At 48.4% G+C, this 27,059-nt stretch overlaps 4 protein-coding genes across 6 annotated transcripts; 2 read left to right on the top strand and 2 right to left on the bottom strand.

Moving 5' to 3' along the window:
• Positions 1 to 8,546: 8,546 nt before the first annotated feature.
• On the top strand, positions 8,547 to 9,245 carry C8AH17orf114 (chromosome 8a C17orf114 homolog). The gene is made up of 2 exons (XM_059271789.1): positions 8,547 to 8,619; positions 9,082 to 9,245. The coding sequence occupies exons 1-2, from the start codon at positions 8,547 to 8,549 to the stop codon at positions 9,243 to 9,245; spliced, it is 237 nt and encodes a 78-aa protein (XP_059127772.1).
• Positions 9,246 to 13,501: 4,256 nt separating this feature from the next.
• Psmb6 (proteasome 20S subunit beta 6) lies at positions 13,502 to 15,655 on the bottom strand. The gene is made up of 6 exons (XM_059269472.1): positions 15,513 to 15,655; positions 15,059 to 15,126; positions 14,620 to 14,751; positions 14,380 to 14,509; positions 13,838 to 13,982; positions 13,502 to 13,717 (listed from the first exon to the last, which is right to left on the bottom strand). Exons 1-6 carry the CDS (start codon positions 15,609 to 15,611, stop codon positions 13,575 to 13,577), a joined length of 717 nt encoding a protein of 238 aa, XP_059125455.1. The 5' UTR covers positions 15,612 to 15,655; the 3' UTR covers positions 13,502 to 13,574.
• Positions 15,656 to 18,997: 3,342 nt separating this feature from the next.
• On the bottom strand, positions 18,998 to 20,395 carry Gltpd2 (glycolipid transfer protein domain containing 2). The gene is given in 3 exon segments (XM_059269470.1): positions 18,998 to 19,608; positions 19,695 to 19,861; positions 20,105 to 20,395. Coding segments are annotated over 3 exon segments (996 nt in total). The 3' UTR covers positions 18,998 to 19,070.
• Positions 18,998 to 25,308, top strand: LOC131916163 (vitelline membrane outer layer protein 1 homolog). Of its 3 annotated transcripts, none has more exons than XR_009380515.1 (3): positions 18,998 to 19,113; positions 19,721 to 19,885; positions 24,508 to 24,609. XR_009380515.1 is itself a non-coding variant. In XM_059269471.1 (3 exons), the coding sequence occupies exons 1-3, from the start codon at positions 24,213 to 24,215 to the stop codon at positions 25,230 to 25,232; spliced, it is 606 nt and encodes a 201-aa protein (XP_059125454.1). In that variant the 5' UTR covers positions 24,045 to 24,212; the 3' UTR covers positions 25,233 to 25,308. The 3 variants fall into 3 exon arrangements, 1 of the variants encoding a protein (XP_059125454.1); XR_009380516.1 differs by lacking the exon at positions 24,508 to 24,609 and adding an exon at positions 20,145 to 20,679; XM_059269471.1 differs by lacking the exons at positions 18,998 to 19,113; positions 19,721 to 19,885 and adding exons at positions 24,045 to 24,404; positions 24,935 to 25,308 and having other exon boundaries at positions 24,508 to 24,623.
• Positions 25,309 to 27,059: the final 1,751 nt, after the last annotated feature.

The raw sequence follows: 27,059 nt of genomic DNA, 5'->3' as shown, positions 1-27,059 counted from the left end.
TCTAGAAAAAACTTTTCCCCCCCCAGATCCCAAAGGTCGTTTTCCTTTCCTCCTTTTCTTCTAAATTTCTATTGATAAACATTTGAGTTGTTTCCGGTTTTTTTGTCCACTGGAAATGAAGCTGCCACGAACATTTATGTACCAGTCATTTTTTGTGGACTTTACGTTTTAATTTCTCTTCTGTAAATAACTAAAGTGGAAGTACTGGGTCATATAAGTGGATGTTTAACTTACAGGAGACTGTCACGACCTAGGGCTTGGCAGTTTGTCGCCCAGCAGCAAAGAGAATGTTGCAAGAGGATTGTAAAGCTTGGGGGTGGAGGCCAGCTGAGGCTACCCAGCAAAGCACTGCCAAAAGACAAAACCAGGGCTGCAGAGACGGCTCTGTGCTTCAGGGCGCTGGCTGAGGACAGAGGTTCGATTCCCAGCGCCCACAAGGCTGCCCACAAATAGGTAACTCCAGTTCTAGAGGGTCTAATGCCCTCTTCTTGCCACCATGGACACTGCACATACGCAAAACATGCACACACACAAAATAATAATTAAATTAAAAACCCTTACCAAAATGGCTCTTCTATTTTACTTTTATTCTTACTTTTTTAAAATTTTTTAATTTTTTTTTTCAAGACAGGATTTCTCTGTACATGTATTCCAGGCTGTCCTGGACCAGGCTGGCCTTCAACTCAGAGTTGCCTGCCTCTGCCTCCCAGGTACCAGGATTAAAGTTGTGTGCCACCACAGCCGGGTCTATTTTACACTTCTAAAAACCAGTGCATGGTACTTCTATTATAGTTACTCCATAGTACAGTGCACACCCAACGCTGTAGGTCCATCAAGTGGTGTGAAAGGTGTGGCATTGCAATCTTTTTTTTTTTTCCTCAAGACAGGGTTTCTCTGTGTAGTTTTGTTTCCTGTCCTGGATCTCTCTCTGTAGACCAGGCTGGCCTCAAACTCACAGAGTTCCGCCTGGCTGTGCCTCCCAAGTACTGGGATCAAAGGTGTGGGCCATGCTGCCCGGCTGGCATTGCAATCTTAATAGTACATCTCTGGTCTGGCGTGGTGGCACATGCCTTTAATCTCAGCACTCAGGAGGCAGAAGCAGGCAGATCTTTGTGAGTTCGAGGCCAGGCTGGTTCTAGGACAGCCAAGGGTCGTTAACACAGAGAAATCCTCTCTCCAAAAAAAATTGTACATCTCTGAATATTAATGATCTTAACTGTATTTCATATGCTTAAGTATCTGTTCATTTTTTTGTAATATTAAAAACCATACATACATACATATTCGACAGGATCTCTATATCAGTGGTTCTCAACCTTTGGGTTGAAACCTCTTTGGGGGTCTTTGCAAGAGTTGTCTAAGACCATGAGAAAACACAGATACTTACATTACAATTCATAAGAGTAGCAAATTAGTTATGAAGTGGCAATGAAAATAATGTTATAGTTGGGGATCACCACAACATGAGAAACTGTATAAATGGTTGCAGCATTTGGAAGGCTGAGAAACACTGCTCTACATAGTCCCAGATGGCCTGGAAATCACTATATAGACAAGGCTGGCCTCACAAGAGATCTGCTGCCTTTGCCTCCAGAATGCTGGTATTAAAGGTATGCGTTCTCTCATTCTCTCTCTCTCTCTCTCTCTCTCTCTCTCTCTCTCTCTCTCCCTCCCTCCCTCCCTCCCTCCCTCCCTCCCTCTCCCTTTCCCTCCCCCTCTCTCCTTCTCTCTTTTTCTCTCCCCCATGTATATTTTTTAAATTTATTTTTATTTTATGTTCATTGGTGTTTTGCCTGTGTGTATGTCTGTATAAGGATGTCAAATCCCCTGGAACTAGAGTTACAGACACTTGTGAGCTGCCATGTGGTTGCTGGGACTTGAACCTGGGTCCTCTGGAAGAACAGTCCGTGCTTTTAACCACTGACCCATCTCTCCAGCCCCATGTATGTATATTTTTTAAAGTTAAAAAATATATATCCACAGAAAAATATATACTCAAATGCTCATAGCAGCATTATTCCTAAGAGGCAGGAAGTGAAAAGGAGACACATGTACGTCAGCTGATGAAGATATAGCCATATACCATACTACTCAGCCATAAAGAGAAGCTATGTACTGATGCGTGTACTCTCAACACGGAGGAACTCTGAAAACAGTGAGCTAAGTAAAATAAGATGGACAAAAAACAGGCTGGAGAGATGGCTCAGTGGTTAAGAGCACTCCCTGCTCTTCCAAAGGTCCTGAGTTCAATTCCCAGCACCCACATGGCAGCTCACAGCTGTCTTATGCCCTCTTTTGCTGTGCAGATGTATATGCAGACCAAGTACCCATAAAGATAAAATACATAAATAATCATGTTTAAAAAAATAAGAAGGACAAAAAGCCACATATTGTAAGACTCCTCAGTACATGAGTTACTTTCTCCTTGATTGGGATCAAATCTCAGGCAGAGAGCAATTTACTGGAGGGCTTTGATTATTTGTTGGTTTTGTCTCATGGTTTAAGGGAAAATGTCCACCACAGAAGAAAGGCTGTAGCAGCGGCCTGCTTGCTCACGGGGGACCCGGAAGTGGAGAAAGGTGAATATGGTGCTAAGGTGGCTTCTTCTTGTTTCTCTTTCTATTCATTCCGGGACCCTAGCACATGGGACAGTACCATCCACACTCAGGACGCGTCTTTCTTCTTCGCTCAATGTGTCTAGATAGCAGGAATTGTGATCCACACTTGTATTCCCAGCTGAGGCAGCTGAGGCTAGCCTGGGCTACAGAGGGAGGTCCTATCTTAAGAAACCAAACAACCTTCCTCTCTGGAAACATCTTCACAGACTTGGCCAAAAGTATGCTCATCCAAGAATTATGTGTTTTGTTGTTGTTGCTGCTGCTGCTGCTGCTGTTTATAGAAGATGGTCTACAGCTTGATGTGTAGACCAGGATGGCCTAGAACTCACAGAGATCCGCCTGCCTCTGCCTCCTGAGTGCTGGGATTAAAGGCGTGCGCCACCACTGCCCGGCAAGTTTTTTTTTTTTAAATTTTGTGTGTACGTGTGTGTGTGTGTGTGTGTGTGTGTGTGTGTGTGTGTGTGTCTCATGATGTAATGTACACACACACACACACCATGTGCATGCAGGAACCCAAGGAGGTCAGTAGAGGGTGTCAGAAGCCCTGGAATGGGAGTTATAGGGACCTGTGAACTGCTATGTGGGTACCAGCAGCTGAACCCAGGACTTCTGTAAGAGCAGTCAGTGATTCTAACTGCTGAGCCGTCTCTTCAGCCCTGCCTAGGTGGTTTTTAATCTAATCAAGTTGACACTCAAGCCTGGCAGCCATGGCAGTGGCGGTGGTGATCGCCTTCAATCCCAGAGGCAGAGGCAGGTGGATCTGTGAGTTCAAGACTTACAGAGCTGGTTCTAGACAGCTAGGGCGGGGTTGGGGATTTAGCTCAGTGGTAGAGCGCTTGCCTAACAAGCACAAGGCCCTGGGTTCAGTCCTCAGCTCCACAAAATTAAAAAAAAAAAAAAAAAAAAAAAAAAAAAAAAAGACAGCTAAGGCTACATAAAGAAACCCTGTCTCAAGGGGAAAAAAGGTTGACAATCAAATTATCCATTAGCACTCTAAGCCCTGTTCTAATTAAATCACAAAGAGGAGTATTTGGGGGAGGGGGGAGGGAGGAAAGAGGAAAGAGGAAAGAGGAAAGGGATGGACCGGCTTTTCCTGTCTTTTGTATTATATGTTTCTTCAACATATAGCCAACAAGTATCTTGTCAATATAGTTAGTCAATAGGTTGACCTAAAAAAAATTAGCTCCAGGAAAGGCGCAAAGCTACACAGAGAAACCCTGTCTCGAAAAACCAAAAAAAAAAAAAAAAAAAAAAAAAAAATTAGCTAACCATCACAATATGGAATGTTCAGAATAAAAAAAAATCCACAGAAACAGGAAGTAGATTAGTGGCTGTCGGGGATAGGGAGAAGGAGGAATGGGGAATGATTTCTAATGAGTACAAGGGTTTCTTGAGGGTAATGGAAAAATCTAAAATTAGTTGTGATGGTTATGTAACTCTATGAATATAGCAAAAACCACCATGGAATTGTGTCTTAAAAGGGTGAACTTCATGTATGTTCTGAAGTACATTGCAATAAACTATAAACCACATAAATTGTTACTATCGATAAACCATGATGCCGAAAGAAACCAGATATGAAAGAGTGATGCAGTATGATTACATTTATACAAAGTTCTGAAGCAGACAAAAACAACTGATAGCAATGGAAATCAGATAAGTAGTTGCCTGAGGCAAGGCGTGAGAAGAGATTGCCTAAAAGGGGCTTTTTATAAGGGGAATTTTTAGAGTGATAGAAAATGTGTTCCAGGGCTGGAGAGATGAGTCGATAGATAAAGTGCTTGGTGTACAAGTGTGAGAACCCGAGTTCAGAGTCCCAGGATCCACACAAGAGCCAGGCTGGGGACTGGAGAGATGTCTCGTGAGTGTACACACTTACCAAGCCCTCACGTACACAAACCGGGCATGGTGGCTGGCAACCCCAGCACTCCAGGGGATAGAGACGGGCAGGTCTCCGGAGATCTAAGTTCAGTAAAGACCCTTCTCTCAAAGACTAAGGGGGGTGGGCAGTGAGATGGCTCAAAGGGTAAAGACTACCAAGTCTGACCACCTGAGTTCAACTCCTGGGCCCTGCTACCAAGTTTGACTACCTGAGGTGAACTCCTGGGCCCTGCTACCAAGTCTGACCACCTGAGGTGAACTCCTGGGCCCTGCTACCAAGTCTGACCACCTGAGTTGAACTGCTGGGCCCTGCTACCAAGTCTGACCACCTGAGTTGAACTGCTGGGCCCTGCTACCAAGTCTGACCACCTGAGGTGAACTCCTGGGCCCTGCTACCAAGTCTGACCACCTGAGTTCAACTCCTGGGCCCTGCTACCAAGTCTGACCACCTGAGGTGAACTCCTGGGCCCTGCTACCAAGTCTGACCACCTGAGGTGAACTCCTGGGCCCTGCTACCAAGTCTGACCACCTGAGGTGAACTCCTGGGCCCTGCTACCAAGTCTGACCACCTGAGTTGAACCCTTAGGGCCCTACTACCAAGTCTGACCACTTGAGTTGAACCCCTGGGGCCCTGCTAACAAGTCTGATCACCTGAGTTGAATCCCTGGGGCCCTGCTACCAAGTCTGACCACTTGAGTTGAACCCCTGGGGCCCTGCTGCCAAGTCTGATCACCTGAGTTGAACCCCTGGGGCCCTGCTACCAAGTCTGACCACCTGAGTTGAATTCCTGGGGCCCACGTGGTATTAGAAGAGAACTGATTCCAGCAAGTTGATTTCTGACACCCACACATGCTGTGCTGTGGCACACACACACACACACAAAATAAATTTAAAGTGTTATTTAAAAATAAGATGGAGAGCCAGGTGGTGGTGGTGCGCGCCTTTGATTCCAACACTCGGGAGGCAGAGCCAGGCAGATCTCTGTGAGTTTGAGGCCAGCCTGGGCTACAGAGTGAGTTCCAAGAAAGGCACCGAAGCTACACAGAGAAACCCTGTCTCAAAAAAAAAAAAAAAAAAAGATGGAGAATGATAGAGGAAGTCACCTGATGTTAACCTCTGGCCTCTGCGTACACATGCATGCACACCCACACTTATTACCCCCTACACACACACACACACACACACACACACACACACACACACACACGAGAAATGTCTGATTGCAAAACTCAATGGAGCTACATGGTGTGATATAGGTGTTCAAGATGTACACACTTAGTGTCTATTGATATGATAAAGACCATAAACAACTTGGGCTGCCATGGTGACACACATCTTTTATTCCAGGACTCGGAAGGCAGAGGCAGGAGGAACTTCATGTGTTTGAGGCCAGCCTGGTCTACATTGTGAATTCCGGGACAGCCAGGGCTACATAGATAGACCTTGTCTCAAATAAAAGGAACAAAAAGGAACTTTGATTTGGCTCGGGTATCCCAGGTCAAGGTCCACTGATGGAAACTCAAGGTAGGATCTGAAGCAAAAGTCAAGAAGGAACACTGCTAACTGGCTTGCTCCTCTGCTCTGCTCGGTTTATTTCCTTCTGTATCCCAGGACCACTTGCCCAGGACCTCCCACATCAATCACCAATCAAGAAACGCCCCCCCCCCCAGGCTTGCCTATAGGCCAATCGGATGGGGAGCATTTTCTCAATTGAGGTCCCTTCTTCCCAAATGACTCCAGCTTGTGTCAATGTTGACAAAAAAACTAATGAACACGCTTGTTTCAATAAGGTACTTTTTCAGGGGTTCGGAGGAAGGTCTCACTGTATAGTTCAGGCTGAACTTGAAGTAGCTATCCTCCTGCTTCAGTCTCTTGAGTACTGCTGAAATTTCAGGGATGCACCACCACTGCCAGCTCAAAACAAAACCAAAAGACAAAACCCAAGTGTGGCAGCCCTCACCTATAATAGCAGCCCTTGGGAGACAGAGGCAGAATAGCAGGAGTTCAAGGCCAGCCTTGACTACACAGAGGGTTTGAGGCCAGCTACATGTAACCCTATTGTAGAATATTTTATTTATGTTGCATTTGTTTAACTCTGTGAAGCTGTGTTACTTTGCCTGTCTAAAACACCTGATGGGCTAATAAAGAACTGAATGGCCAATGGCAAGGCAGGAGAAAGGATAGGTGGGGCTGGCAGGAAGAGAGAATATATAAAGGAAGAAATCTGGGAGAAGGAGATCAAGGAGCCAGAGAAGGAGGAGGACTTCAGGGGTCAGCCACTCGGCTACACAGCACATGGAGTAAGAGAAAGATTTACAGAAGTAAGAGAACAGGAAAAGCCCAGAGGCAAAAGGTAGATGGAATAATTTTTTTTTTTTTTTGGGTTTTTTTTTTTTTTTTTTTTTTTGGTTTTTCGAGACAGGGTTTCTCTGTATAGCTTTGTGCCTTTCCTGGAACTCACTTGGTAGCCCAGGCTGGCCTCGAACTCACAGAGATCCGCCCGGCTCTGCCATCCGAGTGCTGGGAATAAAGGCGTGCGCCACCACCGCCCGGCTAGATGGGATAATTTAAGTTAAGGAAAGCTGGCAAGAAAGACGCCAAGCTAAGGCTGGGCATTCATAAGTGAGAATAAGCCTCCATGTACAGTTTATTTGGGAGCTGGGTGGCGAGCCCCCCAAAAAGAGAAAAACAACAACACAACCCTCCCTCAAAAAACAACACACCACTCCCCAAAACCAAAAAATTGCTGGGATTTTGCTCAGGGCTAGAGAGCTTTCCAAGCACATAAGAGGCTCCGGGTTTCATCCCCAACACTGCAAAACTCAAAAAGTAAGCAACACAGCCCACTGACTTCTCAGTACAGAGCGACCAGCAGGGCTTCCGACCATCTCCTGCTGGGGGCACCCTCCAGGAATGATGATGTGGACTGTGAGCAGCTCTACACAGGGTACTTGGTCCTGGTGCTGAGCACCTGAAGTTCCCAGCCTGGGTCCTGCCCCACACCCTGCCCCCTAGCTAAGGACGTCAGGGCCTAAGTGACACACACTTGAGAGGTGCAGAGTTAACAAGTCAGATCTGGAGTAAGGCCGACTCAGGGTAGGGCTGAAGAGGCATCTATCCAGTTCTGGGTAACTGCCTGCACGACCTTGGGCAAGTTACCCATCTCTTAGTGACCCCCCTTTCCTCATCTGTAAAATCAGGATAGCAACGGCACCTCAGAAGTTCACTAGTGACAGAGTCCTCACCTGCTGTTGGGGTAGCCTTGGGCAACACTATGGGACCCACACTGTAAAACAATCACAGCAAATAGCAGACAGGGACAAGCCACCAGACCAGCTGGGGCTGGTGGTGTATGCCTGTGATCCCAGCACTGAGAGACTGAGGCAGGAGAATCACCAAGAGTTCCAGGCTCGTCTGAGTCACATTGTGAGACTGTCTCAAAACAAAAAATAAAGCATTAGCAGACTTAGTGAGAACACATTTCTTTCTCTGGATAAAGTTTCTCATGCTAAAAACTTAGTATTCTTTAAATTTGTATACCTTGGCCACTTCGAATTTGCATCCTAAAATAAACGTTAAAAAGAAAAGAGATGGTGATTGGGAGGGGATAGCTTAGTGACAGGGCCCTCACCCATACAGGAGGCCCTGGGCTCTGTTACCAATACCAAACATTCAAAACAAAACAGATTCCCATCCCAGCAGTGTCTAGCATGACTCCAAGTTGAGGGGTATTGCTCTACTGAATTTTCACTGTCATAGCACCCCTCTGCCTGCCTCTGTCATGAAATCTCTCCCAACCTCCTCCTTTTGCATGGGGATAAAAGAACCCCCAAATCAAGAGGGCACCAAATACAAGTATTTGAATGGGGGTAGTCCACCACCCTTTCTCCCCTCCCTCTTTCCCTCCTTCTATCTCCTGGCGCCTATAATCACCAGGCGGTCTGAGGCTAAGTGGTAGTTTTGCCCACGGTGGGGGGACTTGAAAACCACACCCCTCCCCCTGGGGCCCTCCTGGCCCTTCCCAACGTCCCAGTCTCCACTATTGAGATGGGTCTGAAGGGGGCTTGGTGTTTCCCATGGTGTGGGTGCCGGAGACAGCGGGGGACTGAAGGAGGAACAGGTATGGGGGAAGAAAAGGCAGACTGACATGAATTGGGGGGAAAGATAAACCCTCAAACCAGGAAAGGAAAAGGATTCTGTTGCCTAGGTGGGAGGCGGATTCCTCGTGTCTCCTCAGGGCCATCTGAAGATTTTGCAGAGACTACTGCAGAACAGTAAGATGGAAGCCAGTGGTGAAAGCCTAAGGATTTCAAGATGGTGGCAGCAGAGCACTTACTGCCTCAAGCACTGGGGTGCTTTCGAGCAGGAGAGGGATTTGGAGGGGTGTCTACAACAGCTCAGCCATATTCTGGGGAAGCTGGCCCCACTTTAGACGCTCCTTCTCCACAGCCTGGGTGCTGTCACCAACACTCCTCACTCTCTTCTGTCACCTTTCCTCTGTGGTCATGATGGGAGGCATAGGGGAGTTCAACCCTGACCTTCCCCCTCCAACCCTTCTTCCTCTTCTGATTCCCCTCTTTAGGCCTGGAACCTGCTTCCCCACCTGATCCCAGCCCAGCTGTAACCCCCACCGTGGCTGGAGGACTGTCCTCTTCAGGGGCCGGTGCCTACTTAAGCCGGAAAGCTCGGCTCTCCTTCCGCCACCAGCTGCATGACGTGGCATCCGCCAACGACTCTACCATTTGAAAGGGACGACCAGGGGCTACACTTTACTCCAGGAAGTCTTGGCAACCTTCTGTCACCACATTTCTCAGTGGTCCCAAGTCTGTCGTGACCTCATTAAACGTGTCCAGAGTTGCAAAGTGTCGTGTTTGAGTGTCGGGTAGGACTGACTGGGGACGGCTATACTAGGTCTGCGGTACAAACAAGTCTGAGGTGGGAAGTGTATATCAAATGGGGATGGTGTATCTGAGGCAGATCCCAGGTAAAGTCAATAGGAAAGTTAAGTTTACTGAAATGAGGCGTCAGAGTTGAGTGTGGGGAAAGTGGGCTGGGGGAAGTTGGGGGCTGGGCAAGACAGGAAACAGAATTAAGTTTTGTTTTGTTTTTAAGACAGGGTTTCTCTGTGTAGCCTCGGCAATTCTGGAACTCACTCTGTAGACTAGGCTGGCTTTGAACTCACAGAGATCTGCCTGTCTCTGCCTCCCAAATGCTGGGATTAAAGACATGCACCACCCCCACCACCACCACCCAGCTAAAGAGTTTATTATCTAGTGTTGGCTGGGAGAAGACTCAGTGGGTAAAGATGCTTGCTGTATAAAGCCTTAAGATCTGGGTTTGATCACTGGAACCCTTGTAAAAAGCCAGATACCCAAAGCACAGCTGTAATCCCAGCACAGCACCCCTAGAGAGACGGGAGGTGGAGACAGCACAAAGCATAGGAGGAAACAAGCTAGACCTTGCCTTAACACGGTAGAAGAGAATCAACTCCAGAAAGTTGTCCTCAGACTTCCACATGTGTGCTGTGTCATGGACACACGAGCGCACACACACACACACACACACACACACACACACACACACACACATACACACACTAAAACCTTCAAAAATTTTTTTTTTTTTTGGCTTTTCGAGACAGGGTTTCTCTGTGTAGCTTTGCGCCTTTCCTGGGACTCACTTGGTAGCCCAGGCTAGCCTCGAACTCACAGAGATCCACCTGGCTCTGCCTCCCGAGTGCTGGGATTAAAGGAGTGCGCCACCACCGCCTGGCAACCTTCAAAAATTTTAAGTGAGGAGAGGGAGTGAAAAGCATGTAAGAGATGAAGAATGGGAAGGAATGCTGAGAAATGCTTTTAGGTGGCCTGGTCTTTGAACTCACGAACCCAGTCAAAATTTCAGCAAGGATGGAAGAGGAGCTCCGAGTCCCCACTCCTAGCTGAGGAGCCATGGGCAGTTGTTGGCTGCCAGGGAGTCAGTTTTCTTGACGTGTGGCCCCTGGTATGTTAGCCATGCTCTAGTGGATGGCTCCATACATGTGTGCATTCAGGCAGCACTAACTGGACTCAGTGACATGCGTCCATCTGTCCGTCCATCCATCAGTTCATCCATCCAACTGTCCATCCATCCGTCTATATCTAGATAGGTATCGATACATATGACATGAAAATGGAAGAGAGACATGTTGGGGGAGGGTCCAGAGATGGGAAAGAAGGGGCATTGAGGAGTGGATACAATCAAGATATAATGTATAAATGTATGAAATTGTCTACTCCCTGCTGGTCAGTGATGATGATCTATCAATTAATCAGGAAGAATTCCTTCTTTTCCTGAGTTGACTTTCTGGTAGCGACAGTAGATGAGTAAAAAAGCAAGCAGGCCAACAGGAGATAGCAATTAGGAGGAAAATTAAACAGGGTAATGTGAGAAGGGGTCAGGAATGTTTCTTCCATTTCAAGAGATCAGAAAAGGCCTTCCTGATGAGGAGACCTCTGAGCTGAGACCAGGGTAATGAAGCTGGGGAAAGCTACAATGTGTCAATGCAGGTCACTGACTTACAAATGGGTCAGTGTGGCTCTGGTGTCAGATGTTGATAAATGAGGGAGGCTGTGCATGTGTGGAGGCAAGTGGTATTTAGGAAGTCTCTTTAACTTCAACTTAATTCTGCAGCAAACCTCAAAATACTCTATTAAAAATAAAGTTTTGCCAAGCACAGTGGCTCCTGTCTAAAATCTGGGAGGCTGAGGTACGAGGGTTGCCGCAAGTTCCAGGATAGCCTTGGCTACATAGTGAGTTCCAGGCCAGTCTGAGAGTGAGATCTGTTTTAAGAAACTCGGGGCTGGGTGGTGGTGGTGCACACCTTTGAGCCCAGCACTCGGGAGGTAGAGGTAGGTGGATCTCTGAGTTTGAGGCTAGCCTGGTCTACAGAGTGAGTTTCAGGAAACTTGGCAATCTGGACATGGTAGCACACACCTATAACCCCAGCACTCTGGAGGGTGAGGAAGGACCATAAGCTCAGGGGCAGCCTGGGCTACACAGAGAAACCTTGTCTAAATCCATGGGGCGGAAGATGTAGTCCGGTTGTAAATTACGTGTCTAGCACTGCAGAGCCCTTTCTCAGATGCTTGGCACTGCCGAACAAAAACAAACAGCAAAATCCACCCAACAATATTTAAGTACAAAATCCCTAAATTTAGAAAACAGAAGAAGCACCAGTGATTAGTGTCAAAGCTGGGGCAGCTGTCTGGTCTTCTAGGTTTAAGTACCAGTACTCTAGGTGGAGTGGCAATTTCCTAAGGAGTGTTTTTGTCTTTTTTTTTTTTTGGTGGGGGGTGTTATTGTTTTGAAAGAGGGTCTCACTAGGTAGCCCTGGATGACTCTGAACTCCCTATGTAGACCAGGCTGGCCCCAAACTCAGAGAACCATCTGCCTCAGCCTAGTATAAAAGGCGAGTGCTACACCTGGCCTGATCTTGAGAACTGTGCCACAGAGAAGCAACATGGGCTCATATTTACAAAGATCTACAGCTAAAGGATTGCATAAGGGCAGGCATGGATGAGGGGAGGGGCTCGGAGTCGGTTATACACTTTCAGGAAGTTCTTAGAGCTGAACTGTTAAGTACGAGAGAGAATTTAGGAAGAACAGGTTTGGGCACGAAAATCTAAAGTATTTTAGTTAAATGTTTAGAGTCAGAGATCCCTTTCTGCTCTTTCCACTTAATTAGGACCTTACCCCTTGTGATGGTAATGTTGTCAACTTGATGAGTTTGGAATCACCATGGAAAACAGACCTCTGGGCACTTCTGTGAGTTTCCAGATTAGTTAACTGAGGTGGAGAGATCCATCCTAAATGTAGGGTGCCCCATTCCATGGGCTAGAGTCCAAGAATAAATAAAAAGAGAGGGAGCCCAGTGGCACTGCTTCCTGCTTCACACATGGTGGCTTCACACTGCTACCATGTCCCCTCTGCCATGATTGCTCATGAGAGTATTTTAGCTTCCTCTCCCTTCCTTTCTTAGGACTGAGAGATTCCATAGGAACTGTCCTTCCTGCTCTCTGAACTACTCCAGAACAAGGTCTGTAAATGTAGCTTCTATGGTACCCTGATCAATGGACTAGAGAAAATAAGACTGGGAAGATGAGTCACTGAACACCTGTGAGTTCCTTTAGGTCCTTGGTTTGAACGGGGACAGCTCTGAAGGGACTGGAGTCCATTCTCAGCCAAATGAGGATGGTGGCTTACAGACTGGCCAAAAGCACTCCCTATGGTTGCCCTCTGCCACCTAGCATCCACCTTAATTTCCACTTGTAGACAAGGCCCACTCTTTCCCCAAAAACAAAGAAGTCACACTGCTGTGTGATTAAGTGATAGAGAGAAAGAGGGGACCAAGAGGCTAGGCTGGGGGGAGTTTTAGCTTGGACTTAGGAGGTTGCTGCAGGCCCATATCAACCATTCAGTAGCGGGAATGTAGAGGGAATACGATCTACAGAAAGATTCAGAAACCACTCCTGACCCGATACATTGGTACACAGCTGTGACCTGGGCACTCATGAAGCAAAGGCAGGAGGACTGCCATGAGTTCAAGGTCAGCTTGAGCTATAAGAGATCTAGTCTCAAAAAAGAAAAACAAGGGGCTGGAGAGCTGGCTCAGTGGTTGAGAGTGTGACTGTTCTTCCAGAGGACCCGGGTTCGATTCCCAGCACCTACATAGCAGCTCACAACTGTCTGTGACTCCAGTTGCTCAGGATCCGAGACTCACACACCAACATATATGCAGACAAAACACCAATGCACATAAAGTCAATAAAAAATTAATTCAAAAACTAATCAACCCAAGATACCTCAATGATAGTAGTAATAATAGAAGAACAGAGCATTTCTAAACCTTCCTCATTAGTTCTCTAATTCCCACCAAGCTCAGTGCCAGTGGAGTAGTTTGCACAAGAGAACAGACCTGACAAGTTCAAGCTTGAAGTCAAGTAAAGAACCCCATAACAGAAACATCTCTTTGACAAACTGTTTATTAACTTTTGCATCAGTATGAATATCTTTTATGACACCCTAGAACACTAGGATTCAGGGGGGTGGTAAAGTGGCAGTGGTGAATTTGGGTATCTGGTCTCCCAAAAGCACCTGCCGCTCTACCCCCGATTCCTGAATGGCTGCCAAGCGGATCACCCCTCCACTGGAGCCATCTCGTTCCATAGCCAAAGCGAGAGCTGTAGATAAAAGGAGGAAATTGGGTTTAGAGTTAGGTGCTGAGAATGTGGCAAGGAATAAGATATCTTGGCATGGCTTGGGTAACAAGGGCTGAGGTTCACGGAAGTCCAAATTCTCACCATTGGCAGTGAATTGCAGACATTCGTCCTTGGTCATGCCTTCCCGATAGGTAGCATCAACGTAGCCATAGATATATGAGCTCCCAGAACCTCCAATGGCAAAGGACTGCCTTACCATCATACCCCCCATGGGAACGGAGTACACCTGCCAGAGGGAGGGAGGAGAAAAACACCATCAGTTGCACCCCACACGTGTACATTCACTTGTCCCTTTTGATTTTGGTCTGGGGAAAGTTTATGGTAAACCAAAAAATGGCTAGGGTGGGGCCGGGGATGGCTCAGGTGGTAAAGTGACTGCTGGACCAGCCTGAAGACCTGATTTCAAACCCTAGCAGTGGGAGAAGTGGGCGGAGGGGGTGAGCCTGATGTTCAGCGTGACTGTCTCAAGAAATGGAGAGACCAGAAGACGACACTCCCAGCAGACCTCTGGCCTCCACACACATCTGCATCTACACACAGACACCCACAAGAATATGTGCAACAGGACAGACAGACGGATGGACAGACAAACAGACACACAAAACGGTGCAGGAGGGCCTAACCTGCCCTCCTTCTTGAGGGTCCCAGCCTGCAATGATGATTCCCGCCATCAGGTCTTCTCGGTATCGGTAGCACATCTCCTTAAAGAGACTGGCGGCTGTGTGTACTAGTGGAGGCTCATTCAGTTCGATACTAGAAGGTGGGGATGGAAGAAGGCTGTATCAGGACCTGGAGTCAGGCCTCTTAGTGCTTTATGTCCCAGATCCCTGAGGATATTTTTTTCCTCCCCTGCCCCCAAGCACCTGTGGAAACCAAGCTGGTAAGTGACAGCATCAGCTACTGCTTGGGTATCGGCCGCTGAGCCAGATCGGCAGCAGAAGATATGGTCATGGATAGGGGTCAGCTTGTCTGTCACTCGATTGGCGATGTAGGACCTGCAGGATGGCAGGACGGTGAGAAGGACCCCACTTGCCTCCCACCAGCTTCAGGGAGAAACACTGGTACTACCTATTAGTTCTGAAAAATGAAGCAGTTGAACGGAGACCAGCCCTTCGTCAGTGTCTCACCAAAAGGTGAGGGGAACTGGAAGCCACAGAATTGGGAACAAATCCTTATCTCCAGGTAGAGGAGAAACGTCTCTTCCCACAGGGGTCTGAGGGCGCTAAGGATGGACTGGTGGGCAGAATGGGCTGTGTGTATGGGGTGGGGGCACAGCCAGACCTTTTTCTGTTAAGAGCTCACCCAGTGGTTGTTCTCGAGTCGGCTCCTAGAACCACGCCCCCATCAAACTGCACAGCCATGATCGTGGTCTGGGAAAAAGCAGAGCGTAAAAAAGGTGAAGCTGAGCCTTTACCACATTCTCGAGCACACATCAACCTCAGGGATTCCTCACCCGGGGTCTCGAACACAAAATTCGTGCTCCGCGGGCCCATTATCAAATATGGGGGTGGGGGGGGCAATACTTCAAAGAACATAAAAATCCCCATCCTCAAATCCCAGAATCCAGAATCTTACGCTCAGTCCACCGTTCACCTTTCCCCGCGGAAGAATCACCCACTCCAGCCTCCAAAGAACCCTCTCGCAAAACACCACTGCACCTCTCTCCCAACCCACGCAGCCCGAACCCATTCGGGCTCCACGCTTTCCCCCGCGTCAAGCCTGCTACGTGATTTCTGAATCCCAACTCTTTCCTCACCCCTGTGGAGACCTCCCGGTTTTCCCAGTCTGGGGCGAGAGCCTCCGGCCCAAAAGCCGGGGCAGAGACCCCTCCTCGGACAGCTAAGGCGGCCGCCATCTTCCTCTTCCACTGCTGCCACAAAGCAACTGTCGTAAAGCGCTCCGTCACTCCCTGTAGTAGCTCTCCGAGGCCTTCTGGGAAGGAAGCTGGGCTGAGGTTCACGGCAGAAGGGAAAACGGACCGTCCGGGTGCGACAGGGGACGCTTGACGGCAGTGTGTCAAGTTACCAAAAAAAAAAAAAAAAAAAAAAAAAAAGAGGTGGGTACGGGGAGGGAAGAAGGCGGGGCGGAGCCTCTTCTCCTACTGAGGCTTGCTGGAGCCCTGAGGCTAAAGATAGTTGTAAATGCGGCCCAACTTTATGAGATTTGTGTGTGTGAGTGTGTGATTTTTTTTTGTTTTTGTTTTTGGTAACTCGATCGTGTGGTCTGGAGTATGAAGGTTTTGTAGATGATAACGTTGTGTCGCAATGTCAAAAGGGTGGCCGCACCATAACCTGATTGGTGTCCTGGTTCCTAGAGCCCTCAAGATAAAGATTGGAATGGTCGGGGCGTATTTTCATTCCTCTTGGTCACAAACTTAGCAGTGTGTGTTAGGAGTTGATTTTCTGGGTCTTTTGAAGAAGCTATAATTGTTTTCTGGAGCATCTGTACTACTTGACAACCACGCCTGCCGTTTCTGAGGGTTTCCACTTTCATGCATTATCACCAGTGTAATATCTGTATCTCTATCTCTATCTATCTATCTATCTATCTATCCATCCATCCATCCATCCTCTATCTATTATTATCTTTTTTTAAAAACTCCCCCTCTGTATTATATTTTTCAATCATGGCCATTCTAGTGCATGTGGATGCAATCTTGTGATTTTGATTGTTTTTCCCGAATAATTATTAGTTAAGCATATTTCTATGGCTGTGAGCCATTTGTGTATCTTCTTGGAGCAATGTCCATTCGAAGTTTGCCCATTTTAAAAAGGGTTACTTTGGGTTGGGGATTTAGCTCAGTGGTAGAGTGCTTGCCTAGCCTAGCAAGCACAAGGCCCTGAGTTCGATCCTCAGCTCCAACAAAAAGGTTACTTAGGGGTTGGAGCACTGACTGCTTTTCCAGAGGACCCTGGTTCAATTCCCAGTACCCACATAGTAGCTCACAGCTGTCTGTAGTTCTAGTTCCAGGGGCCCTGACATCCATGGCAAAAGACCAATGCACATAAAATAAAAATAAATAAACTTTAAGAAAGGGTTAGTTGGTGTTTTTATTGTTGTGTTATAAGTGGGGTTTGTTTTGTTTTGTTTTCTGAGACAAAGTTTCTCTATATAACAGTCCTGGCAGCCCTGGAACTAGCTCTATAGACCAGGCTAGCCTTGATATCTATCTGCCTGCCTCTGCCTCCTGAGTGCTGGGATTAAAGGTATCACCACCACTCCTGGGCAAGTGGTGTGTTTTTGTTGTTGTTGTTTTGGTTTTTTGAGACAGGGTTTCTCTGTAGTCCTGGAACTCACTCTGTAGACCAGGCTGGCCTCAAACTCAGAGATCCACCTGCCTCTGCCTCCCAAGTGCTGGGATTAAAGGCATGAGTATTATTTTTTTTATATTTTAGGTACTAGAAACATGAGACATATGATTTGCAGGTATGTTTCTACCATTTGATTACAGCAAAAGTTTTAAATTTTGGGCAAGTAAAATAGCTCGGCCAGTAAAGGTGTCCCTTCCACAAGGTGGAAGGAGAGAACCAACTCCTGAAAGTTGTCTTCTGACCTCCACACACAATCACTGTGGCTCAAATGCACCCTCCCCTCCCCCAACAAATAACTAAATATTAAAAAAAAGTAAGTTTTAAAGTTTGGTGAAGTCAAATTTATTCTTTTTTTTTTTTTTTTTTTTTTTTTGGTTGTGTTTCTTTAATAATACCCCAAAACCTTTGCATCAATGCGTGGCTTTCTAAGATTTTTGTTTAGCTTTTGCTTTTGTTGCTGGGTTTAAACCCAGAACCTTGTGCATGCATCCTAGGCAAGCACTCTATCACTAAGCGCCATCCCCAGGACTCTTTTTACTTTTTTTATTTTAAGGAAGGAGCTCCCTAAATTGCCAAAGCTAGCTTTGAACTTACCTGTAGCCCAGGCAGGCACTGTGGTTGTTAAATTGTTAAGCCTCCCAAGTAGCTGAGATTGCAAGTCCCTGCTACCAGGCTTGGCTTTTCTGATTTTTTTTTTTTTTAAGATAGCATCTCATGTAGCCTCAAACTTGCTGTGTAGCCAAGGTTGGCTTTGAACCCCCGATCTTCCTCCCTCTACATTCATTTTGCTGGGATTATAGGTAGGTTGTCATGCCCACGCTGCTTTTTGTTTGTTTGTTTTTCTCGAGACAGGGTCTCACCATGTAGCTCTGTCTGTCCTGAAACTCGCTCTGTAGACCAGACTGGCCTCGAACTCGCAGAGATGTGCCTGCCTCTGCCTCCATAGTGCTGGGACTAAAGTCGTGTGCCACCACTGTCCAGACCCCACCCTGCTAATGTGGGTGATGAGGATCCAAACTCTGGTTCTCACTTCAAGACAGGCTGACAATTAAGTTAGTTCAATAATCCAAGCGATACGTAGGTTGATTTAGACAAAGAAACATGGGGGAAATGTGGGGAATGGTCAGATTTTCACAGATTCAATGTTGGTGTAGTGAAGGTCAGTTTAACAAGATTTTGGGTCTGAAGACCTGGAAAAATAGAATTCCTTATTGAGCTAACAAGACGACAAAGGGAATATTTTAGGAGAAGGCATTAGAAACTCAGTCTGAACCTGTTAGGTGTGCTATGCCTAGTTGACATCCCAATGGAAATGCTGATATAAATGTTGGATATATAGAATTCTAGAATTCAGAAGAAAGCAGATTTGAGGTACAATTTTGGAGTTAGTATATGAAATGGTTAACTCTTTCATGTTCACGAGTATGGGAGCGACCAAGGAGACCTTTGATAGACACTTCGTGGAGCCCAGTGCCTGTTTGGTGCGAGGCATGATGCAAAGCTTCAGGTTGGAGACAGAGAACCCAAAAGGAAATGTCCTTCTGGTGGAACTCAGGTGGGACGTGTTGCGTTTGCTGTGTGGAGCTCGGAGGACAGGTCTGGACTGGAGGCTTGGTATAGGGCTGTTAACTGAAGGGTGGGAGTGACTGAAATAGACTCTGGGGAATATGAGCGGATCAGACGCAGAGAATAGTATGACACATCTTCCCACATCCCCCCCCCCCCCCCCCCCCTTAAGCTAGCTCTACGGTCATCACACATAACGCCCTATGTCGACAGCTACTAAAGAATTCTTTATTTATCATTGCTTCTTCCAGCTTCGGGAGGCTGAAGATGAGAGGATCATACACCACGCGCTCTGCCCTGCTGGGGGCGGGCCTTAACTGTGGTGACGTCACGGGGGAGGACTGCTACCCAGGGCGCCCGATCCTCGGTGACCCCGGGTGCGTTAGATCCTTCCCTACAGCCATGCCTTCCTGGTCAGTCCCCGGACACCGCGGTCATCAAGCCAGCTGGAGCAGGCCGTGGCCGGCTAGCAGGCCCTGGGTACGGTTGTAGACGTCCTCCAGGACTCGGGCGGCCCGGGCCAAGGCAACCCGCGCGTCCGCCTCTCTGGCTCCGGGACACGCCAGCTGGAGCAAGCGGCCGCGACTCGGGAGGGCGAGGAGGGCCAGGCGGGCGGCCTGACGGATGAGCCAGGGGTGGTGCGCGGCCAGGGCGGTGCTGTAAGCGTCCCCGCACTGCACGCCCGCGTCCGGACCTCCGAGCGTCCCTGTCGCCACCCGGTGGAGGCAGAGCTGGGACCAGCGCAGCGCGCGGTGCAGCAAAAGCAGCGTTCGAGAGCCCGAGGACCCGGCTGGGTCCCGGGGCGCGGTCCCCGGCCGCTCCAGCAGTCCTGCTTGCCGCTCCCACGTCGCCATAGTCGCCAGCGACGTGTAGTGCGAAGCCTCGGGGCCATGCACGCGAGCCTCGAGGGCGGTCACTTTGATGACGGCCTCACTGGTGGCGAAGGCGAAGACAGAGCCAAGGGGGGTTAGGAACCTGTTTGGTGGTGGAAAGGGGGAGATGACTTCAGAAAGAGCAGGGAATCATTTGGAAGATGGGCTTTGGGGAGGGAGATCACCCACCTGAGTAGTTCCCTCCATCCTGCCAGGTACTGAGACAATTCCACATCCCCTTCCGGGCTCATACAGGCCAGAAAGGGGCTCATCATGCGACCCAGCACCCCTTGAGGCCCCAGGCAGGGAGGCTCCTCCTTCTCCGGGACCACTAGGGGTCTCAACTCTGGACCGATCTGGGAGGTAGACATAAAAGATAGGTAAGACGTTCCTAACCTGCTAGGCCTACTTAACTATTGGGCTCTGAAAAAATTGTCCCTCGGGTTTAGCCGAGGTTTCCTCCTGGTTATTCTTGGCATGTGAAGGGAGAGGGGAACAGAGAGGGAGGCGCCTCCTTTCATTAGCTTCTCAGTCTGGTCCGCCCCCGCCCCCCCCGCCCCCGTTTTCCTTGTTCAGAGCTCTCAGACTCTGGCCTTAACTCAAGCGTACTGGGAAGGTAGCGGTCCCTCTGGGTTGCAGGACTGCATCCCGGGCCTGCAGCCTGTCAGGACACCCGAGGTGAACCGAAGCAAGGCCGTGAGGACTGGAGAAGGAGAAGGGGGCTTGAGTTCCCACAGGCCGGCCTGCTGGGTTTTCGGAGCCGGTAACACAAGAGACCGGTCATGGAAGAGCCGCACACTGGTGTAAAGAAGTAACAGCGTGAAGAAAGCTAAAGGAATCGCGTGGCAGAACCAGCGTCCCAGGGCTGGGGGTGTCAGCGAGACCCCCATGACCGTCGCTGGCACACCTCACCTAGCTGGGTGGTGGCTTTTCGCTTCCCGTGGCGTCCAGAGGGGTAGATGGTTAATAATTAACCTATTAAGGCCCCCTCCCCTGTGTCCTTTGCCCCAGAGGTCAGACCCTGGGGTGAGGGACCTAATGAAGATTTGGGGGATTTGGCATGTGACATGTCTCTGTATTGCCTTTACATGTGGGGCTAGCCTGAAACAAGAGGCAGCCTCTTATGGGTCCTGCTTTAACCCTGGGCATGAATCCACTGTAAACTGAGGGTAATGGGTCTCATGTGAGGATCAAGTGGAAGCATTGGAAATGGAAAAGCTGATCACAGTTGCCCAACAGATCTTACTTGCTGGGGTGAGATGGTGGGGCTGTAGACGTTCCCTTTACAGTCTCAAGACTTAATTTTTTAAGCTCCCCGTTAGCTTTTCCTTTATTAAATCAATCTTACTCTCTACTTCATCGTGGCAAGCCCTATACTAGATTCCCCAGAATACAAAAGTGTTTTCACAGCTGGGCATGGTGGCCCAGGCCTTCATATAACCTTAGGTATTTGGGAGGCCGAAGTAAGAGTATCAAAAGTTCAAGGCCAGCCTGTGTAACTTATCTAGACTCTGCCTTAAATTTTTCTTAAAGTATAAAAAGGGGCCATTCCTACTTCAATAACACTGTTTTAGAGATGCTCAGAATGGCCCAGCATTTGATATACCATTATAGGTCTCCCTAAAATAAGGACTCTAACAAAAAATGGCTGTCTGGAACCCCTGGTAACAGAATTGTTAATTTTTATTCCAAGGACCTTGAGAAAGCAGCAAAATGCACATGTGTGTGTGTCCAGGCAGATTTTTGAGGAGTTTGTGCCGTGAGACCTAAAAACAACATCAATAAAAATGTTAGTAGGTATTCAGTGATTCCACTGTGATAAATGTGTTCATGGAGGTTCTAGTGTATTTCCTAATTGAGGAGCAGAAAACCACTGTGAGAATGTTGAAAGCACAAATACAGAGTCAGAAAGCTAAAAAAAATTAAGCCCTTTTTTCCGCCTTCAAGACAGGGTTTCTCTGTGTAGCTTTGGCTATCCTGGAACTCACTTCATAGACTAGGCTGGCTTTGAACTCACAGAGATCTTCCTGCCTCTACTTCCTAAGTGCTGGGATTAAAGGCATGCGCCACCACTGCCCAGCTAATATTAAGATTTTTAAATAATAAAAATCAAGCCTTGTTCTGTGAAAAACATTAAAAATAGTTTATTTTTTTTTTAAGTACAAAAAGGGTTAGGGATATAGCTCAGTGGTAGTCTTTCTGTGCAGGACCCTAGGTTCAATCCCCAGTACTGTGTGTGTGTGTTCATTGGGGAGAACCTTCTGTCCTTCCCCCCACTGGGATGTGAGCTTCGATGAAGGTAAGTACCTTTTCTCCCTCTGCGTACTTTGGAGACAGAGCTCATGACTTTGAGTATGCCAGGGAAGCTCTCCAACATTGAAAGAGCATCCCCAAATCCCACTTTTTCCCCTTCTCCTTTATATTTTTGAGACAAGGTCTAAACTGTTCAGATTTATTCATTTTACTTATTTATTTACTTGTTTGAAACAGGGTCTCTCTACATAGCCCTGGTTTATTTTACTTATTTGTTTATTTATTTGAGACACAGTCTCTTTACATAGCCCTGACTATCCTGGAACTCACGATATAGATCAGGCTGTCCTCGAACTCACAGAGATCCGCCTGCCTCTGCCTCCTGAGTGCTGGGATTAAAGGCGTGCATCACCATGCCCCACATCTCAGGTTGGGTTTGAACTTTCTATCCTCTGACCTTAGCTTTCACACACTGCGATTATACACAGGCCTGAGCCACTAGGCCTGGCCAGGCACCTTACTTTTCTCGGTCATCTTAGGCATTTAGAATATTGCTTGCACCGAATGCATTATAAATAAACAAATATTCTTTAAAGAAACAAGAATGTGTATGAGGCCAGTAAATCAGCCCTGGTGCCCGCTGACAAATTTAGCCAGGTTTTGTTTTCTTGTTTTGTGAATTAGGGGTCCATCTGCTGGTCATAGAAGGGAAGGCATTCCGGGAAAGGATGCAAAAATATCAACGAGCCGGGTAAAGGGGATAATATAATCCCAGAACCTAGGAGGCTGAGGCAGAAAGATCAAGAGTTCCAGGCCACCCTGGGGTATACAGTGAGCTCCAAGCCAGTCTTGGCTACATAGTAAACCCTGTCTTAAAGAATACAAGAAACAGAGGAAGAACAGCCTCATCTGTTCTTAGTTGTCTCAGTCCCTGTCCATAAAGTCTTAGAATTATTCCTGTCTCACTGAGTGTGGTGCCCCCTGCTGGTAATCCCAGCACTCGGGAACCCGAGGCAGAAGGATCCGTGGAGAATTCAAGGTCCGTCTGAGCTACTGTGCCGGATGTTTTATGTCAACTTGACACAAGCTAAAGTCATCGGAGAAGGGGGAGCCTCAATTAAGAAAATGTCTTCATAAGACCAGACTGCAGGCCAGCCTGTAGGACATATTCTTAATCAGTGATTGATGGGGGAGCGCGAAGCGCACTGTGGGTGGTGACATCCCTGGGCTGATGATCCTGGGGTCTATAAAAAAGCAGACTGAGCTGGCGGCGGCGGCGGCGGCGGCGGCGGCGGCGGCGGCGGCGGCGGCGGCGGCGGCGGCGGCGGCGGCGGCGGCGGCGGCGGCGGCGGCGGCGGCGGCGGCGGCGGCGGCGGCGGCGGCGGCGGCGGCGGCGGCGGCGGCGGCGGCGGCGGCGGCGGCGGCGGCGGCGGCGGCGGCGGCGGCGGCGCACGCCTTTAATCCCAGCACTCGGGAGGCAGAGGCAGGTGGATCTCTGTGAGTTCGAGGCCAGCCTGGTCTACAGAGTGAGATCCAGGACAGGCACCAAAGCTACACAGAGAAACCCTGTCTAGAAAAACAAACAAACAAACAAACAAAACTGCAAACTGAGCATATCACGGGAACAAGCCAGTCAGTAGCATCCCTCCATGGCCTCTCATCTGCTCCTGACTCCAGGTTCCTGACACACTTGACTTCCTGTCCTGACTTCCTTCAGTGGAAGTGTAAGCCAACTAAATAAACCCTTCCTCCCAAACTTGCTTTTTGGTCATAGTGTCTCTTCACAGCAATAGAAGCCCTGACTAAGACAGCGACCCATTCTGGGTACGTCTGGTGAACAAGGCTCTCAAAGGATCAGGGCCACAGACTTAAGAAGAGCTCTTCCAGCCCCTACACCTCATAGGCTCTTGATCTACTAACTCTATGCTTTCCCACACACCCTGTAAAGTTGCCCCTCGTCCTCAAACTGCCCCTGCCTAATCCTGTCCCTGGCAGACCTCCACTGGATCGCTACAGTCTCCAGCCTTGGCTCCCATTTCCAGTGCTGGGATTTTCCTCAGTTTACTGGGGGCAAGCCATCTGTCATTTCTGAGACCCCAGCTCTCTCATTTACAAACTAGGAAATACGATTTCTGTCTTCTACAATCATTGTGAGGATTACATGAAATATGACTGCAAAGTGCCAATCACAGCTAGTGGTCTATAGTAAGTATTCAGTAGGTGCTAATTCCAACTCCATGGCTTTCACTGCACTTCCTCCCCAAGCTCTTGGGGGCCTCTGTCTCCCGGAGCTGGGAATCAAATCTTCAGGGTTCCTGGAGCAGATTAGTTTTGAATGTCACTTAATCCTGGTCGTTCTTCCGCAACCTGAGCCGTGAAAGGGCAACCTGAATTCTGATAGGGACAGGGTTGATATAAACCCATGTAAGTGACCAGATTCATAGGTAATGCAGGATGGAGTTGCAGGCTGGAGCCCAGCTGCTGCTGCGGCTGCTGCTGTGGGTGATATACTGTGGAGATGCGCAGAGAGTGAAAGAAGCACGATATGCATCGATTGTTGACGTGACCAACGGCGGGACCTGGGGTGACTGGGCCTGGCCTGAGATGTGTCCTGATGGATACTTCGCCAGTGGGTTCTCCATCAAGGTGAAGGCTCAGATCTGGGTCTTAAAGGACACAGATATGCCAGATTGCAGAGCTGAGAATGGCAACCCCCTCACTGGACCTCACTTCTCTCCTCCTTACCTAGGTGGAGCCCCCTCAGGGCATTCCTGGGGATGACACAGCTCTGAACGGGATCCGGCTGCACTGTACTCGAGGGAATGCCAAGCAGAACACCCATGTTGTGGAGTCTCAATCTGGAAGGTGGGAGTTCGGGACCCCCTCCCCCCCCCAAAAAAAAGAGGTAGGATAGGCATTTATCTAGCGTGTGTAAAGCTCTAAGTTCAATCCCCACTGGCCCAATGGAAGGGCACTCTCCTTGTGCAAAGGGACGCCCCTTGCCCTCTGTTACACTCCCGAGGTAAACTCTGTTACAGTTACGGAGGAGCGGGATGGAAGTCCACCCCTCTGTACTCAGGGAAACACAGGGGATTAGATCCAATCGGCCTGGTTTGGAAGTCCCCAGGTGGGTAGGAGGTGCTCACAGAACCAATACAACTTTCCTTCTCTTGCAGCTGGGGCTCATGGAGCGAGCCTCTGTGGTGTCCTGGCACCCACTTCCTAGTGGCTTTCTCCCTTCGGGTGGAACCGTTTTCATTTCCCGGGGACAACACTGCGGTGAACAACGTGCGTTTCCGTTGCTCGAATGGTGTGGAGCTGGAGGGGCCTGGGCTGAGCTGGGGAGATTACGGAGACTGGAGCAACTCGTGTGCCAAAGGTGTCTGTGGCTTGCAGACCAAAATCCAGAAGCCTAGAGGCCCCCGTGATGACACTGCGCTTAATGACGTCAGGATATTCTGCTGTAACTCCTGAAGCTGTTGCTGTGGCCCACTCTCCCACTGGACCCTGCCAGTGCTGTGCCTCTTACTATTAAAGCTTCTTGGTCTTGGTCTTGGTTTTTGCTGTTGCTTGATTTAGAAATGAGAGAAGCTGCCTCCTGGCTTTTTATGTATATAAGTATGTATGTATGTATGTATGATGTACACAGTCTGCATATACACCTGCAGGCCAGAAGAGGGCACCAGATCTCATTACTGATGGTTATGAGCCACCATATAGTTCCCGGGTATTGAACTCAGGACTGACCTCTGGAAGAGTAGCCAGTGCTCTTAATCTCTTAGCCATCATCTCTCCAGCCCCCCTTGTGTCCTTCTTGACCCTGCATAGATCAAGAACAGTGTTCAGGTTTGGCTTCAGGAGTTGTAGGTCACATAGTTCAGAACAAAGAACTTAAATACATAATTTTTTGGACTTTGGCTTTCTGAGGACTGTAGATACTATGCTCCTTTAAGAGCCTTAGCTGTCTCCCTTCTGAACTGATGTATCAGTGACTTCAGATTAAGGCGTGGAATGGAAGTCCCCACCTCTGTACTCAGGGAAACTCGGTGATTAGATCCAATTTATCCCTTATTGGTAGCATCTGGTGTGGAAGTCCCCAGGTTTGAGTTGGCCAGGTGGGGTCTGCATCTGGTTTGGAAGTTCCCAGGTTTGAGTTGGCCAGGTGGGGTCTGCATCTGGTGTGGAAGTCCCCAGGTTTGAGTTGGCCAGTGGGGTCTGCATCTGGTGTGGAAGTCCCCAGGTTTGAGTTGACCAGGTGGGGTCTGCATCTGGTGTGGAAGTCCCCAGGTGGGTAGGAGGTGCCCACAGAGCCAGTGCAACTAATTAGATGACAATACAACGACTTTACATTTTAATTCTCTAGAGCTTCGAGACTAAAGAATCTTTTCTCATAGTTTCTTCTGCTCCCTCTCCATCTCCCCTCCCCTTGCAAATTCCAAATAGTGGCTTTTCTTTTCTTTCTTTCTTTCTTTCTTTCTTTCTTTCTTTCTTTTTTTTTTTTTTTTTTTTTTTTTTTTGAGACAGGGTTTCTCTGTTTCTCTGTGTAGTGTTGGTGCCTGTCCTGGACCTTGCTCTGTGGACCAGGTTGGACTTGAACTCACAGAGATCCACCTGGCTCTGCCTCCTGAGTGCTGAGATTAAAGGCGTGCGCCACCACCGCCCAGCCCAAATATGGCTTTTCTAAACAAGAGATTGCCATTGAAGTCTTAGTCTTTCCACATAGTTTTCTCTGTCTAGAATCTCCCAGGTATCCATATTCAGAATGAGACTTCCCTTATCATGACAAGTATTTCCACGCACTAGCCAATGCTTATCTCATTATCAACATGTTTTTAAAAATGTTTACTGAATAAAAAAAGAAATAAAAACGAAAGGACATGGCTGCTCCTGGGTATGGTGGAGGAGAAGGTTTATTGTAGATAAAAGGGAGAGCATAGGTAGAGACAGGGACATCTGGGAGAATCCAGAGGGCACATGACCCAGAGTTGGGCCACGGGAAGAGAATGGGGAGGGGAGGAGAGAGGGGAGAGCCAGACCAAGAGGCCAGGAGGGTAAAAGGAAGACCAAAAAAAAAGGGGGGGGGGTAACCAAAATGACTGGATTATATAGGGAAGGGCAGCTGGGAAAAGGGCAGCCCAGCCCCTGGGCTGGAGAGGTTTAGGGTAGGGGGTGGGGTATGCTAGCCATACCCTGTATGTAGAAACTGAGGGATGCCGGGAGAACCTGGCAGCCAGGTCCACTTTGATATGTTAAATAGGCAACCTCAGTCATTTGTACAGGGTTTGAGATCTAACATTTACC

This window comes from Peromyscus eremicus, chromosome 8a (genome assembly GCF_949786415.1).
Source record: "Peromyscus eremicus chromosome 8a, PerEre_H2_v1, whole genome shotgun sequence".
Lineage (NCBI taxonomy): Eukaryota > Metazoa > Chordata > Mammalia > Rodentia > Cricetidae > Peromyscus > Peromyscus eremicus.
Note: the sequence above shows the minus strand (reverse complement) of the source record. Positions and strands in the feature narration are given on the sequence as shown.

What these genes read in the sequence shown, in the direction of transcription:
- C8AH17orf114 (XM_059271789.1), top strand. Translation starts at nt 8,547, where the DNA reads ATGGGTCTGAAGGGGGCTTGGTGTTTCCCATGGTGTGGGTGCCGGAGA. An exon ending in GGGGACTGAAGGAGGAACAG is followed by an intron (nt 8,620 to 9,081) that starts GTATGGGGGAAG and finishes TCCCCTCTTTAG; the next exon opens with GCCTGGAACCTGCTTCCCCA.
- LOC131916163 (XM_059269471.1), top strand. Translation starts at nt 24,213, where the DNA reads ATGGAGTTGCAGGCTGGAGCCCAGCTGCTGCTGCGGCTGCTGCTGTGG. An exon ending in CCAGTGGGTTCTCCATCAAG is followed by an intron (nt 24,405 to 24,507) that starts GTGAAGGCTCAG and finishes CTCCTTACCTAG; the next exon opens with GTGGAGCCCCCTCAGGGCAT. An exon ending in GTGGAGTCTCAATCTGGAAG is followed by an intron (nt 24,624 to 24,934) that starts GTGGGAGTTCGG and finishes CTTCTCTTGCAG; the next exon opens with CTGGGGCTCATGGAGCGAGC.
- Psmb6 (XM_059269472.1), bottom strand. Translation starts at nt 15,611, where the DNA reads ATGGCGGCCGCCTTAGCTGTCCGAGGAGGGGTCTCTGCCCCGGCTTTT. An exon ending in ACCGGGAGGTCTCCACAGGG is followed by an intron (nt 15,127 to 15,512) that starts GTGAGGAAAGAG and finishes GCTTTTTCCCAG; the next exon opens with ACCACGATCATGGCTGTGCA. An exon ending in ACCCTCAAGAAGGAGGGCAG is followed by an intron (nt 13,983 to 14,379) that starts GTTAGGCCCTCC and finishes TCCCTCTGGCAG; the next exon opens with GTGTACTCCGTTCCCATGGG.